We start from the raw sequence: 16,069 nt of genomic DNA on the forward strand, positions 1-16,069 counted from the left end.
GCAGGCAGAGCCCCTGTCAGACCTCCTGCAAGCCTGGGTTCTGCGCTCCTGCCACTTCTGGCCCTGGGGCACTGGTGCAGGCCTGTGCTTGCACTTGCTGCCACTTGCCCCCTGTCTGCCCCTGCTGCCCTTTTCCTGCCACTTCCCCATCCCTCTCTCCCCACTTCTGGCTGCTCTGGCATTACATCCCAGCTGCTTCTGTGGTCCTGGTGCTGCAGCTGAGAACTGCATGGTGGGCATAGGGGGGGCAGGGAGCGGGGAAATGGCTGCAGCAGGCTGGGGGGGAGGAGGCAGTGAGCAGGTGTGCGGAGTGCAGCAACAGCTGGGGAGGAGCATGGGGCCCAGAGCAGAGTGTCAGGAGCATGAGGCCTGGGCTGCCAGAGGCTCTATGGAGCCAGGCTGGCTTCCTCCTTTACCTGCTTGAGCAGTACAGCCAGCTCCATAGAGCCCCTAGCAGCCCCACCCAGCTCTGGGCCCCACGGGCGCTGGTCCTGTGCTCCCGCCTGGCTTCTGTTGCACTCCGCATGCCTGCTTGCTACCCCTTCCCCCCACCTACTGCAGCCATTTCCCTGCTTCCTCTCTGCCTGCCTGCCAGCTGGCACCACATATTTCCCAGCTGCAGCACCAGGACCAAAGGAGCCAGCCTGACTGGCCCTGAGGCCTGGGATGATTCCCCATGGTCCTTCTCTCCCCCACTTATCTGTATTTCCCTCAGTGTGGGTAGGCAGGAACAGCCCCAGGCCAGAAGCCTCCAGGAGCTCCTGCTAGGCAGAGGCTTCCAGCTGGGGTTGGAGGTGGGGTGGGTCCAGGCTAGATTTGCCGCTGCGGCTGTTTAGTTTTCCACCGACTCTCCCTGGGTCCTATTGCCCCTGGTTCCTATCATCTTTGACAGGCAATCAGGGGCAGATAAATATGAATTTTCTAAATTGTTTAGTGGCCTGGCTGGTTGAAACTGGCCTGTGGGCCATATTTTGCCTGTCCCTGAACTAGATCATTCCAGTATGTTTTTTCACCTAAAGTATTAAGAAATAGTTTTCATTTTCTCAGCAAATGACTGACTGCCTATTGTTAAATTTTTGGGATAGGTTTTATTTATGCTGGATTTGCTGCTAAGTGCACTATATTTGCTACTAAATGCACTATATTTTCCTTCATGACTTCATATTTTGAAATATATTTTTAAATATTAGAATATATAACAACTATGTTAAAATGTGTTGTTACATTTTTTATGTGAGTGTTAATAAGTAACATGCCTGTTGCATTTTAAAGTTTTAGGGCTTTAAATGATTTATTTGCTCTTTCCTGTTTTTGTTTTTTTCCTTTTTTTCCTGTCCTTTTTACCAAAAATCTTAACCTGTTTTAAAACTGAACAGACTGAAAGCTTGCAAGAAGATCATGAAGTGGTCCTTGTCAGGACAGATCAATCTGGAAGGGCATGGCCTGTGAACGCGTTGGCAGAACCAGTGGAGCCAAAAGGAGGAAGGAGAAAAAGACAGATGGTATATTTTTATCTAATATCTTTATTGAAATGTAGACTATTTCATGAATGTACTTTTATGATGGAATATTGGTGGTATAAATATTAACTTACAAAGTAGATAGATTAGAAAATAAGCTAAGTAAATTTCAGTACAATGACATTAACTAGATGCTGGAAGGTTGCTTAATTAATGGCAATATTTACTTTCAGGCTGGCATTTTCTGCTAGTATTTACATAGAAACAGCTTAACGTAAATCTAAAAACAATTTAGTAGTATTTGTCGTGGTAGTAACATATCATAGCCAAATAGAGAATACTTATTATAAAACATGTAACCAAAGAGAAATAGTGAACCACCTTTTTACACCAAACTAAATAACACAGTGAAAACTATTCTTATTACCAGTGCTATTTGTTCTGTTTGTATAGTTGCATGACTTAAAGATATAACACACACCTCCTTTTTCCTGTATAAGAGAAACATATTCATGTCAGTTTTTTTGGAAGGAATGATCATTTCATGGTGATATCAGTCTGTCAGTCAGTTCCAAGGCCGCACCAGCCATTGGGGCACCTTTTGATGTAGCAATAACTTTCTTCCAAGTTTCTTTTACCTGGTCATTTGCGATCCTTGTACAGTCAGTCAGTTTTAATCCCATACTGTCTTTGATGTTGGTGATCCAGCTTGTCCTAGGTCTTCCTCTTCTTTGTCTGTTCACAGCACTTGCAGGATGGCGTTGGCAAAGGTGCTGGGCCTTTTTGTTACATGTCCAAATCACTTAATCTTTCTTCTTATGATTTCAAGTAAGGGTTCATATTTGCTGACTTCTTGTCTGATTTGATCTTTCACAGATTAATTTGTTCTATGTGCAGTGTAGGGTACGCGTAGAAGAGGGAGGATTTCTCCTTTCCTTTCCTTCTCCATTGTGTAATATTGCTCATTGCTGTCCTGTTTCTTCTTTTCTTTTCTTTTAACTTAGTTTATGGTCTTCTCTGACAAGGCTTTCCATTTTATTTATTTACTTATTTATTTTACAAATTATCTAAGCATCTTAACAAAATATATCTACTATAGCAAAATAACATCTAATACATTTAGTTATATCTATCACTACTGCTAATATTTAGGAGTGCTCTGATAGAGATTTTCTTGGCCGATACAGATAGCTGATTATTAACCAATTGTATTGGCTGATACCAATCTAGTAGCTGATTTACAGGAATGCAGCCTGGTAGCTTGGAGAGCAGCTAAGTCTGTGGAGGGGAAGGGGCATGGGGGAGGGAAGGGGTTTGGGGGGGCAGTTTGAGGGCCCCATGGTGAGGGAGGGAGTGCGGAAGGGGCAGGCGGTGAATGGGACCACAGGGCTGGGGTGGGATGCAGGGTGCAGCTGTGGGCAGCTAGACCAGGGGGTACAGGAAGGTGGGGAGAGGGGGTGGCTCCCTGCTGCTGCACAGACCCCTGGGGAAGGCATGGGGGGCATGTGCCCCCCTAGATTTGTGTGGGACAGAGGCAGGCTGTCCACTTCAGGGCCAGGAGCTGCACCAGCCTCTTCCTGGTGTGGGGGGATGGACTGGGGATGGGAGTAGGGTGGGTGGTGGTGGTGGCACTGGAAGGGGTGGTCTATGGGGAATTTTGGGATGGTTATAGCCCCCCAGCGCCCCTCCAGTGCTGCCCCTGTTTGGGGCACTATGCTCTGCTGCCTTTTCTGTGGGAGCCCTCCACTGCAGCCAGTGTGGGTCTCCTGAGGTAAAGGTAGCAGAGTGGAGTACCCCGAGCAAGGGTGGCTTTAGGTAGAGGCTCTGGGCTTGGGCTAAAGCCACCCCAAAATTCCCCATAGCCACCCTTCGCAGTCCTGCTACTGCCACCTGTCCCATGCAATTGATGCTGCCCCACTCCCAGCACCCAGGAAGAAACTGGCACAGCCCTTGGCTCCCAGTCCACAGTGGGCAGCCTGCCTCCACCCTGTGCATAAATCTGGTGCATACATGCCCCCCTATACCTCCTCCAGGGGTGCATGCAGCGGCGGGGAGCCACGCCCCCTAGATGAATCACTCATGGCTCTGTCCTGGCCCCAGGGGGCCCTGGCTGAGAATATCTGCCCTTGCCCCACTCCCTCCCTCACTGTGGAACCCTTGATCTGCCCCCTCCACAGACTTACCAGCAGGACTCTCCTCTCCAAGCTGCTGGGCTGCATTCCTGGCTGCATGCATGGATGTGGCTGTGTGCATGCATGCGGCATTTATCGGTGACATTATTGGCCACATCGGCCAAAAAAGGTGATAGCCGATAATGTTAGTTTTCCTTTTGTTGGTGCTGATCTGGTATGTGACCAATTATATCAGTGCACATCTACTAATATTTTAAGATAAAGCTATAACATAGTATGCATGGATTTTTTTATGTATTGTCTTCCCTTATCTCCTTCCAGGCCATGTGGTTTGTTTAATTGTGTTTGATGGCTTCCTTTACTATGCTGACCAAGCTAGATGTCACATCTGCAAAGGTTCATGAATCAGTCAGAAACAGGATTTGGGTCTTCTGCTTAGCAACACTTCTGCAGCTTAGTTCAGGCCCCTTGTAAATAGCCAAAGCTGGCATCACAGGTTGGAAATGATTTCAGGAGGTGGAGCGATGCAGGTTTTCAGACTGCTACTGCTCCCCTTGCTTGCTTGTCATGAATTCCTGAGACCAGTGTAATCCCAGTTTGGGGAAAACATAGGGAGCAGCATCTGTTCCTGTTCTTCTGTTCCTAGGGAGGACTAGAGCAGTGGTGCAAAGCACTGCAAGACTCTCTCCCTGCTCCCTGCACTGGAGTTCCTGGTGTGAGGAGGAGGTGTGGGCTTTACCATGTTCCGTCTGCTTGTTCCCTGGCAAGGAGCTGGTGGTGAGCAGCTGGAAGGTTTTCCTCCCCTCTGCTCCCAGTGTATTAGGAGGAATGAATGTGGTTGGGAGAAGCTGCCTCCCACACCTTCAGACTGGGGTGACCCTGGTCTCTAGAAGGCACAGGAACCTTTCTGTGTGGTTTGATTCCTAGTCCCTAGGAGGAGTTAAGATGTGGGGAAGTGCACAAGTGTTCATTCCCCCAGGAGAAACTCTTCTGGGAGTGACCTCTACTGGGTTGGAGTTGGGTTTTTTCCTCCCAGAACAGCTAATTTTGGGTTGGGAGAAACTGTGTTCATGTTTGTACACTTGTAGTATCTACTGGAAGAATGGCAGTTCTTTTGGTAGAAACGTAATGCTTGTAGCCCTAATGAGAACTAGAACAGAACTTTTATCTAACCGTGGTAGCATCACACAACAGAGGCATCAACGTTGCGTGAGTTCTAACTGGTGGCTGCAACAATGGTTGTTTCTGGTACAAGTTGGTCTTTGGGTCCTGGGAATTCAAAGACTGAAATAACTTCTTTTCAGAGCATCTGATCCTCATGGACTGTTACATCTTCCATTATTTTTTGTATTTCTTTCTTTAGGTGTTTTTAAACTCCTTAGCGAAATCCTGGCCCTATTGAAGTCAGTGGGACCAGGATTTTGCACCCAGTCTTTTTTTATCAGATTAGTATTAATTTTTAAAATGTTCTTTTTTCAGGTCACTACTCATGTAGATAAAGAACGAGTTAAGTACTTTCAGGATGATGATAAACTGAGCCTGAAGGACTTGGTCAAAAATGAAAAGACAAGAACAGCAGAGGATCAAAACCTGTTATTCATGCGAATGGCTTCAAAGGTAAGGCAGAGAGTGTATGACTGTTGTTAAGCTTGAAACAGCATTTTTTTTTTTACTAAAAATGTCAAGAAGGATACAGTCTCTGAGTTTTCAGCCACTCTGCTATCAGAGATACATTCCAATTTTATCTTGAAAAATAATTGTACTGGTGCTAGAGAAGAAAATGCTTTTATACATATGTGGACCAGATGGAAATGTAGCATAATATGTTGCATCCTCCTGAATTATCATCTGGCAACATCTTGGATTTCTGAAACCAGAACAAATTCACTGTGTGCGCACATTATGATGAACCTTAGTGGTCAAAAGTGTGTCCATTCCACCTTGAGGATTTAAATATATTATCTAAAGTTCCAGTTTGTCCTTTGCAAGATTGCTGGAGGTCCAAGCGGTGAGTTAGACTGATCTGGAAGCTTGCTGTACCTCTTCAAGATTCCAGAAAAGCCAAAAGCCCTCCTTCCAGCAGCACTTGGGAAAGATTTGTAAACAGCTGGAAGAATCAAAAGAGCAATAACAGCTGTCGGAAGCTGCCTGGTGCTATAGACCAGCTGTCAGGATGTCCCTGACCAGGGACTATCAGATATTAGAAAGCAGTAAGGTTTACAAATCTTCTCATCTAAGTTGTTTTGCAGAGCTTCTGGCAAACATTCCGATTCTGCTCTCCCACCATACACTTGAAAGCTAAAGGTCTAGGAGCCGGTTTATGTTTGTAGTTAACTAAATGGGGGGGTGGGGGGGAAGAGGTTCTGCAGACCGTACAAAAGCAGAATCGGTCACTTAAAGCTGCTAACTCTTCAAGCATGGCTGCATAACATTTACAAAGTATAACTACTTAAATGTAAGCAAATAAACTATTTTGAAACTTACAGAGTAATAAGTGCAGTCTAAAGAAATTAATATTTACCACATGATATTTGACCACAAGCATTTTTCTTGTTTACTTTTTGGTGTTTTGATTTGTTCACGTATTTTCTTTAGAAAGAGCATTGCTAAATGGGAAATAACATCAGCTAAATGCAGGGATGGCCAGCCTGTGGTACCTCAAGTACCATGGGCCGCCTTTATATATGGCACATAGCAGATTAGAGAAGGGACAGGAGCACAGTGGCAGATGGGGCAGGAAGCAGAAAGCAGAGCGGCAAATCAGGCAAGGAGCACAAGGAAGGAAGCCAAAAGCAAAGCAGAAGGTCAGGCAGGGATCCCAGTACTGGGAGCAGAAAGCAGAGGAGTAAATTGGGCAGGGCAATGGTGATAGGAGTGGTGGATTTAGGGAGTTTGCAGAGGTAATTTGTAGAACGCTTGCCAAAAAGTTTGCTCCCTGCTCAGCTAATACATTTTGTCAACTGGCAGTTTAATTTTTTAAGTACTTAAAACAAAAGGCTAACCCAGATTACTAAAATCAGATTCCTAATTCCTTATTTATGTTCCAGTTTCACAGATTCTAACTCATGTGTTTTATTTTACAGGTTAGTAATCAATTAATTTTTATGAGACTTTAATACAAGTTTTTGACAGGTAAGATTGCTATGGTCCCCTCCATGGCAAATACATTCCTCTTAGCTTTATCAAAAGGAAGAGATACCTGCTCTTAATGAAGAGCATGCATGTGAGCATGTATGAGTGCTTATGCAAGCAGTAAATACCTTCTAAAAAGACATTTCCAAGCTGGGTGTAACTGCACACACTTGAAAGAGTAGGCCTAAGATCTAGAATGACCTGGATAAACTGGAGAAAGGGTCCAAAATCAATCAGACAGGACATGTCCTTGTTGAATTTAAAGTTCTGAACTTGGGACAGAGTAACTGCATGTATGAATGGGGACTGGGGAATAACTGGCTAATCTGAAGTAGTGCAGAGGACGTGGGGGTTGCAGTGGACCTTGAGCTAAATGTGAGCTAATAGCATACTCTTTTTTTTAAAAAAAAAGGCAACAGCATGCTGGGTTATATTAATAGGAGTGTCACTTGCAAATCAAGGGACATTCTTTTTTCAGGTGTTTGGCACTGGTGAGGCTTCACCTGGAGTACTGTGGACCTTGTGAGGTCCCTCCAGCCTTAATTTCCTATGCTCCTGTCGCTGCTTTACTTAAACCCTTCAGTCTTGTACAAACTCACATTTAGAGTTAGGGGTATAATTTTGATTTAGTTTTATGAAGAGAAAAAATCCATAGCTTGCAATTAATTCTTTTTTCTATTAACATTTGAAATACCATATGTAATCTGAGTTTTAGAAAATTAACATTTAGTAACACAGGGTATCTATAAAATGAAAAATAAAGCAAAGCATAGTATCTTTACTACTATTTATTTGTACTTTTCTATGGCAAATAATAGTATATTAAAATGCAGCACTTGTAGCCCACACCAAAATTCTTGATCACTTTGAAAGAGAGAGAGCGAGCAATTATATGAAGATAGATATATGAGAGAGAGATTTTATGAAGGCCTATGATATTTGAGGACTAGATGCAGTGACTCAGGGTGTCATTTTCAGTCCTGTATTTTCCATCAGGCTCCACAAAACCAGATGTAAAGAATACAAGCTGTCAGCACGAAGAATTATAGTATAAAAATGAAAAACCCAAATAAAATCAAAATGGATTTTCATACCATTTTCAAAAGAACACGGTACTCTTGTTCTTCCATCCACAAACAGGCCTCCCCTCCCAAGATTTCTCTTCTTTACATAATAATGCCTCCTGAGACATTACATAAAATAGTAGTGCATGTTTCATGTCAACATTTTTGCATGCAGCTCTCTAACAAGTAATATACACAGTTTGAATTTACTACATTTCTTCTGTTTTGTACTGCTGCTGAATTCTCTCCTATTAAGGGCCTGCTTTGAAACCCATTGAAATAAGTGGAAAGATTCATATTGATTTAAGCAGGGTTTGGATCACACATTGCATGCTCTATTTTTCTTATGCTACCAAGCAAAGATTAATCGCATCTTAAGCTGTCTTGGAACATGTGGATTTCTGTTTTATTATATTCTGTAGAAAACAACTGAGGTAATGTAAATGGTGGTACATACTGACTGGATCAAAACAGAACCTGATTGGAGCCTGGTTGGTTGTTAAAGATGAGGTTATGCACTATCCAAAATTGAATCGGCTATTAGACAGAAGTACCAAAAAGCCCTGCTGAAGTGCCCAATCTATACAGACTCTGTGGCCTTTTCTGGGTTTTTGTTGGGGGTTTTTTTTGGGGGGGGGGGAGGGAGGGGGATTATGTCTATGAACCCTCATAGTGCACAAACTTGACACTTAAGAATTATTTCTCTTTTGTACTTTAAGAGAAAAATGAAAAATATATTTACCAAAATGAATCCGTCGTATTTCAGAAGAGTAGTGGGAGGACATTGCTGAAAGTCTGAAAACGATATATTCTGTCTAAGAAGGAAGAAAAGCCATCCCTTAAACTCTGCTGAGTAGTTTCATTCATCTTATCAGGATGAACTGCTGCTTTTGAGTGTCTATTATTATTTCTTAGGCATAGTTCTTGGTATAAAATACATTATCCCTTGCTGCCAAGCTAATGCTTTGAAAAATGTTTAATTTATAACTCTTACATAATAAATGTAATATACCTCAATGCATAGGAGATGTGATGGCAGCTCTTAATAAGGCTGCTCATCACTTCCCATTCTATGAAAATCTAATTGCAAATCAAGGGAAATAATTTGCAATTTCTGCTTTGGAAAAGGGCAGAAATTAGACTGGTGGGGTGTCTTCATTTTTGGGGAAAGTGCCTTTTGTGTTGTTTTTTTCTAGAGCCATTAGGGTTTTCCTCAGTTAAGCTACTAAAAATTGCCCTTTTGTAATATTTTTTGTGAGAGTAGAGTTTATTAACAGCATATTCCACCCACAGTAAACAGACCTTCACAATATTGTGCTTCAGCATGCCGTATTAAACGGACAAAAACTAATGACATCTGTTTCTTTTGCTCAGTGGTTCTTAACATTTTAAGACTTAAGGTGTCTCTCAGAAAATGCCACCTCTTAACTTTCACTTGTTTTTTCTTTCTTTTTTTTTTTTAATGTGGAAAATAATAAGGCAATTGTTCTGTATCAAAGAACTAAGTAAGACTACAGCTGGTCAGAATGTTTTTTTGAACTACAGATTTCTCTTAAATCTCTAAGGTCATCTTATGATCTGTATGTAGGTGTTTGGACACCTAATGGTGGTAATGTTGCCTGGCACCCTGTAGTACCCTTAAAAAGATGTCATGGCACCCTGGTTGAGAGTCACTGCTCTAGCCATAGTTTTTCCTAATGAAAATAGCCTGTCTTTATAGGAAGGTGTGCTAGAGAGTCAGAGTCCTTGGACTTTTACCTGCCAACTGTTGTTAATAGTTGTAATCTTTATTGAGCAAGCCCCTGAAGCTGTTCTTGTTTTGTAGTTAGTTTGCCAAATGTCTCTCTGCTTGAAACAATAGAGGAACCTAGAACTAAAGTTAAAGTTAAGTTGGTACCGAATAAACAGCTGCCCCGAAGAAAAGCCAGAACTCTAGTATTGGAGGCCCAAGTCCAATTCTTAAGTGCCTTTCAAAAAGAATATGCTAGATTGATGTGTTGGCTATACTGATGGAGATGGATTTAACTGGTCCACAGCGTTTAGTGGTCTGTTCCTGGGATTAGAAATTGTAATTAATGCTTTTAGCAAGCAGTAGGGGGCTTGGCTGCAATACCAAAGGTTCAGGATTAATTTCTCCCGGAGATTGGGAAAGTGGCACATAACATTAAAGATGCACATAGCAGGATTTATTTTTGCCTTTGTGGTTAAGGACAGAAATTAAACTTAAACTGGTATAAGTCATTGGATACCAGTTCAAATCTGTAGCACAGCAGAAGCTCAGTGGACATAAACTGTTTTCAAAATGGTCAAAACTGAATGGATGTAGTATCAGACTTATTTGATTTAAGTTAAATCAATTTATTGAACTTCTATCCCAGAGCCCCTCCAGATTCCAGTTAACTCTAAGTCCCCCAGCATCCCAAGATGCTTTGCACCTCCCCTGCAAACCCCAGCTTGCAGGGTGGGTGGGCTAGCCTTGGCCCAAGCTGTCTGCTTCACTTGGTCAGGGAGGTCATCTAATTCAATCTCTGCTCAGGGCAGGATTATTCCAGGCAATTGTTTGTTGAACTTGCACTTGAACTTCCAGTGACAGAGATTCTACAGCTTATTTGTGTAGTCTGTTCCAGTCATTAACTATCCTCAGAATTCTTCCTAATATCTAACATAAAAATCTTTGGTTCCAGTTTAAGTCCGTAGGTTTCATCGTGTTATCTTTGTTATAATAACCCACTTCATTTTATCAGCACTCACTTTTCCTTCCCATTGTCATTTTTTATTGAGACTAAATAATCCCAATTCTTCCAACCTTTCTTCAGCTCTCAGACTTTCTAATCCTTTCATTATTTTTTTCTGTCCTCCAGATTTTTGAATTGCTTGCATATTAATTTTGAAGTGTGACATTACTTGGACACAGTACTCCATGCAGGGTCTCACCAGTGCTGAAGAGTATAGAAGAATCAATTCCCATTATTTGAATGCAATATTCCTGTTAATGTTTTCTCCTAAACTATTGCCTGAATAATACTTTATTGTTGCTATCATATTTAGCTTTTGGTCCACTGTAACCTCCAGGTCCCTATCTTTTAGTACTGCAGCCTACTCAGTAATTCCCCATTTTGTATTTGTATGTTTAAATGATTGTTTCTTCCTACATGTTGTTCTTTGTACTTTTAAGGGCTGTCAGTTAATCACTGTTAACATGTGCAATTAATGCAAGAACTGATTAACATGTTAACTTTTTTAACATGTTAATCACTCACATAGTTTTGGAGCCTGTCCTGCCCTGCTGCCATCGCCGCTTCCTCCAGGCCACCTCGCAGGGCAGTGGTGGCAGTACAGAGGAGCCATAGGCCAGCCTGGGCCGTGGGCTCTGGGTGGCTGCAGCAGGAAGGGGGTTGGAGTCGCACCCATGCACCCACAATCCCCTGGGCCCCAACTAGCAGGGCCAGCAGTGCCAGGGGTTTGGGGAAGATGGCATGGCTTGGGCTCAATGTGGGTTGGTACTGCCTGGGAGTTCTGGCACTAGCTGCCTCCAGGCCTGCAGGTCTGTGCATATCCCTGGTCTGGCGGTCCCACAGCCTTTGCCCCTGCAGAGGTAGCCGCTGCCAGCAGCAGGTGGGGGTGGGATTCCTGCAGAATCACCTCCCGCAGCCCCTGGCTGGCACTGCACTGCATGTCTGACCCCAGCCCAGTGCTGCAGGAGCCCAAACCGTGCCCAGCAGCTTGCCACTGTGTTCCCTGCACTGCCTGGGCTCCCCATGGAACTTACACAGAGCTGTTGGACCTGCTGGGTCCTGGTGGGAGTCTGTGTCTCCTCCAGTGCAGGGAGGAGAGCAACAGCGGTGGCACTGGATGTGGCCCAGGCTTTGGTGGTGCTGGGCTGGGGCCAGGCTTCCAGTGCAGTGAAGGCCAGGGCCTGCAGGGGTGGTTCTATGGAAATCCCGCTCCTGCCTTCTAGCAGGGGCTGCCTCTGTGGGGCCGCTGGGCTGTCATTGCTGCTTTTCCCAGGGGGCCTGGACTGGGGCTGTGCAGGGACCCATGGGCTCCAAGGCAGCTTGTGCCAGAACTCCCAGACAGTCCTGAACCCATACAATGGGGCTGAGGGTGTCAGGCAGCCCTGTCGCAGTGGCTCTGTGTGGGTCCTGGCAAGACACGGGCTTTGGGCATCTGCAGCAGGAAGGCGGAGGGAGGCATACCCACAACTCCTGTCCAGGGCCCCAAGCAGCCGGGCTGGCAGACCTGGGTTTTTGGGAAAGGCAGTGCTGGACTGTGGAGGGGCTGCCTGGCATCCTCGGCCCAGGGCTGGTTGGGACCAGCTGGGACCTGCTGAGCAAGTAAATGGGGAAGTTCAGGCTCTGGACCAGGGCTGGGACCAGAGCAGCTGCCCCCAGCCTGGCCTGCCTGCGGCCGTCGCTGTTGGGGCAAGGGTAAGGCGAGGCCACTGCTGCTGGGGCCATACTTGGGCAGGGGGTGCACCCCAGGCTCAGGGCAGCTCTGCGGAGACCCTAGTCGTATTGGGCATCCCTGGGCTTCAGACCCGTCTGTGAACAACCTCCCTCCTGGGGCTCCAAACGCCACACAGACCCACAGCCCCCCACACCTTCACAAATTCCCCCCACACACTCCCCACCTCACCCACCCCTGAACCATACAAAGTACCTGCATAATTTTGAGCTTTTCTGCACGTAATTTTGAATTTTTACCTGTGCAGTTAAAATCACAATGAATTGCAACTCATTTTTATAGCACAACTGTGATCAAATTTTTAATTGTTTGACAGCCCTAGTACTTTTCTTATTGAATTTTGCCTCGTTTCAGATATGTTTTCCAATTTATCAAAACTTTTCTTGAATTCTAATTTGGTCCTATAAAGTGTGTGTAACCCCATCCTGTTTGCTATCATCTACAAATAATTTTTAAGTATACATTCAGTTCCATTTTGTGACTTATCATTGAAGAAATTGAATCATACTGTGCTTAAAGCCAGACCCTTGGGGAAGCCACTTCATAGCTTCTCCTGTTTTGACATTCAACCACTGCTGACTGCTCTTTGAGCATGGCAGTCCAACCAGTTATACACCCACCTTACTGTATTTTCATCTAGACTGTATTTTATTTTTATGAGAATGTGCTGGAAGACTTCAGCAAAAGCCTTACTAATGTCTTACAAGTCCCATTGCCTTTTCCTAGGAAATCAGGTTACCTTATTATCCTTTAGGGTTTTTCATATTAATTGATAAGTCCCAGGATCTTTCCAAGTATTGAAGTCGGTGACTAGCCTTTTAATGCTCCTTGGTGTAGTCCCTTAAAAAAAAAAAAGAGTACTAGGTAGTTGCTCTTTTCCAGTTTTCTGGGATCTCACCTGACCTCCATGAGTTCTCCTAGGTAATAGTTGATATCAGGGATCCTGGTTTTCTCTGATTAAAAAAAATAAAAATCCCCAACTTTCAGTTTAAAAAAGGTAACCCCAAATCCACATTTTTCCCTAATTAAAATGAAACACCACTAATATATAGATATCTAATGAAACACCACTATATATACATCTATATATTAGTGGTGTTTTATTATAATCAGGGAAAAATGTGGATTTGGGGTTACTTTTTTAATTTGAAAATTGGGGATTTTTTTTAATCGGAGAAAACCAGGATCCCTGTTGATAACTCTGCAGTTACTTCAGCAAATTCCTTGAGTGCTCTAGGATGAATTCCATCGGAGCCTGCTGACTCAAACATTTAACTTCTATAAAGAATCTTTAGCTTGTTCTTTCCCTAATGCAGGCTAACTGTGTTAGCTTTGTGTCCTTGGTGCTAATTAGGGTTGTCATCTGATAGGTGACCTTTCTTTTGATGAGTGAAATAAAAACAAGGAAAAGGAATTAAATGCTTTTGCATTGTCACCTATCCACTCAAGAAAGTTTTTACGGGTTTCTTAGTGAAGATTTATTTCTGATGGAGTTGTAGAGCAGGACTTTTTTGTACCTTGTATGTCACTGATGACAATATCTCAGCATATTCTTACTATAATTTTATGCCGATCCTCGCATAAGCAATTTTTTCCTTTTCAAAAGAGATCCTCTTTAATTATCAAGTAATTGCAGAAGTGATGGTTTATCCAAGCAGATCTTTCTCTCTTCCCTGAAACCAATGCAAAGGTGCAGACTCACTATAGGACTTAGCCACCTAAATTCCATCTCAAGTATGCAAGAGGGCTTAAGTCAAAAGCACAGTCCACAAAACCCCCTTCTAAAACCTTAGGACACTTTTACACATGCAAGATGGGAGGGCGTGGGGGAAGGAAGCTCTTGAGAGCCACTTTAGTTAAAGTGCATCTCATGTATTCAGCATCTTGTGCTTCAAATGAGCTTTAGTTAAAATGCCCCTGCTGCCTTTTTGATACATGGGACACTGAATACATGAGACGCCGAGGCTGCTGGAGCATACTGATTAGCACATTGATTAGCTGATTAAATCTGATAATCTGATTACAGTGGGTTGGAACAGGTGTCCTGCGTGTCTACAGTTATCCTTAGGTTCCTGAAAGATGTAGGTACCAAAATTTCACCAAAAAACGTTTCTATGTGCTTGTCTGTAGCCAAAATGGACACCATCTTAGCAGTTCTGAGTGTTTTAGTGTCTGTTTGATGCCTAAGTATGACTGGGATTCACAAACTGGCTGTCCTGCACCTAAACCCATGAGGCAGCCACTATGGTACACCATGATAGACTTTGACTCTGCCTAGCAGACTGTCACTGCATTGAGTTCAACACAACACAACACTTTCATGTGAAAAGGCCACTGTCATTCAAAAACAGAACTGATGGTGGTACCCACCTTTTATAGAAAAAGCTGGGTGTTAGTGCAGGTGCCTATAAAATGTGAATATTTTAATTTACTTGCCTTAAAGTAACTCGCATCTCCCACTTCTCAGGATAGTACTCCAATTGCCAGGTTATCATTAAACAAGGCTAGACAGCCTTGGATGGGATGATATACTTGGGAATGGTCCTGCATTTAGCAGGGGGTTGGACTAGAAATTACCTCCTGAGGTCCCTTCTAGCCCTTACTTTGTGATTCTCTGGAATGGTGGCCCGGAGTGAGAGAGCATGTGCAAAAAGATGAGGAGGTTCTGATTCTTTCTTGCATAACTGTCACTGTATTTCAGAGTAAATGTTCACTGGATAAAATGCAAGATACAGGCCAGGGAGCAGGGAGCAGAACCCAACACTCCCTTCCTGGTTTGGTCAGGGTATCTCTCGGGTTCAGGCCTTACAGTGCTACTTTGGTTCCCATTCCAAAAGATATTGAGGCTGACTTCCATGATGGAAGATTCACCCCTTTTAGGCCATTTTTCATTCTGTAGTAATTCCTCTACCCACCCAAAACATCTCTTTAAGGAACTTAAGGGAGTGATATTTGTTAGCTCACCAATTAGACCTTATTTTAAACACATCACTTTTGGTCCATTAATTTTTTTAACAATGCTTACTGTTACTGATAAGATCTCAATGCAATCCTTAGTTTGTATCGGCTTACTTAACTTTTATGAATTAATGAATGTTTTTATAAGCCATTTTTAAAAAGTAGCTGGCTGAACTCAACTCTTCTTCCATGGTACAAATTAAAGTATAGGCTCCTGAATGGTGTCTCACCTGCACTTTCCTTTCTAATTCCAAATTTATGAGCATCCTGAAATTAGCCTTTTTTTTTTTTTTAAGTAAGCCAGAGTTCCTCCTTTCCAGTGGTGGAGAAAAGCAGGGGCGATGCATAGGGAGTGCATGTGGGTGCAGCGTGGCGGTGTACACTCTACAAAAAGGAACCACTGACGGTGTCGGCGGTGTCTGTGGGAGGTCGCCACCCCCTGGTCAGCACTCGCCACCCCTTCCCCCTCCTCCTTCCACCCCCTTCACCAACAGCACCAGCAGCGTCTGCAGGAGCTTCTGCTTGCCGCCATCATGTTCCCATTGCTGCCATGTCCCCCTAGCCACCGGGGGCATGTGTCATTCATGGGGAAAAGACTTCTTTCAACTCTTTTTCAGTGAGTTATGAGATGGCAGTTTTTAAAATTGTGACACTTATGACTAGAAAAACTAGTTTAGGTAACTTTTGTTTCTAGTATTTGGCCTCTCCTCCACGTTCTGACAGTAAGTTGGACTCAAGGTACTAAGACAGTCTGACTTTACACAGGAATAGAAAAATCTTTCCAATAAAATATTTGAAAGCGCTCTAAAATTCCTTGGTGTAGGGTATATAGCACACCCAGAGTACAATACCACTAGTT

At 43.6% G+C, this 16,069-nt stretch overlaps 1 protein-coding gene across 1 annotated transcript in view; it reads left to right on the forward strand.

Moving 5' to 3' along the window:
* CWF19L2 (CWF19-like 2, cell cycle control (S. pombe)) overlaps positions 1 to 16,069 on the forward strand; it is a 71,410-nt gene that overhangs the window by 5,144 nt on the left and 50,197 nt on the right. The window contains exons 2-3 of the mRNA XM_019528529.1: positions 1,377 to 1,502; positions 5,072 to 5,209. Coding sequence (XP_019384074.1) covers positions 1,377 to 1,502; positions 5,072 to 5,209 — 264 coding nt within the window. The remainder of the gene's footprint in view (positions 1 to 1,376; positions 1,503 to 5,071; positions 5,210 to 16,069) is intronic.

This window comes from Crocodylus porosus, unplaced genomic scaffold, assembly GCF_001723895.1.
Source record: "Crocodylus porosus isolate Cpor-Errol unplaced genomic scaffold, CroPor_comp1, whole genome shotgun sequence".
NCBI lineage: Eukaryota > Metazoa > Chordata > Crocodylia > Crocodylidae > Crocodylus > Crocodylus porosus.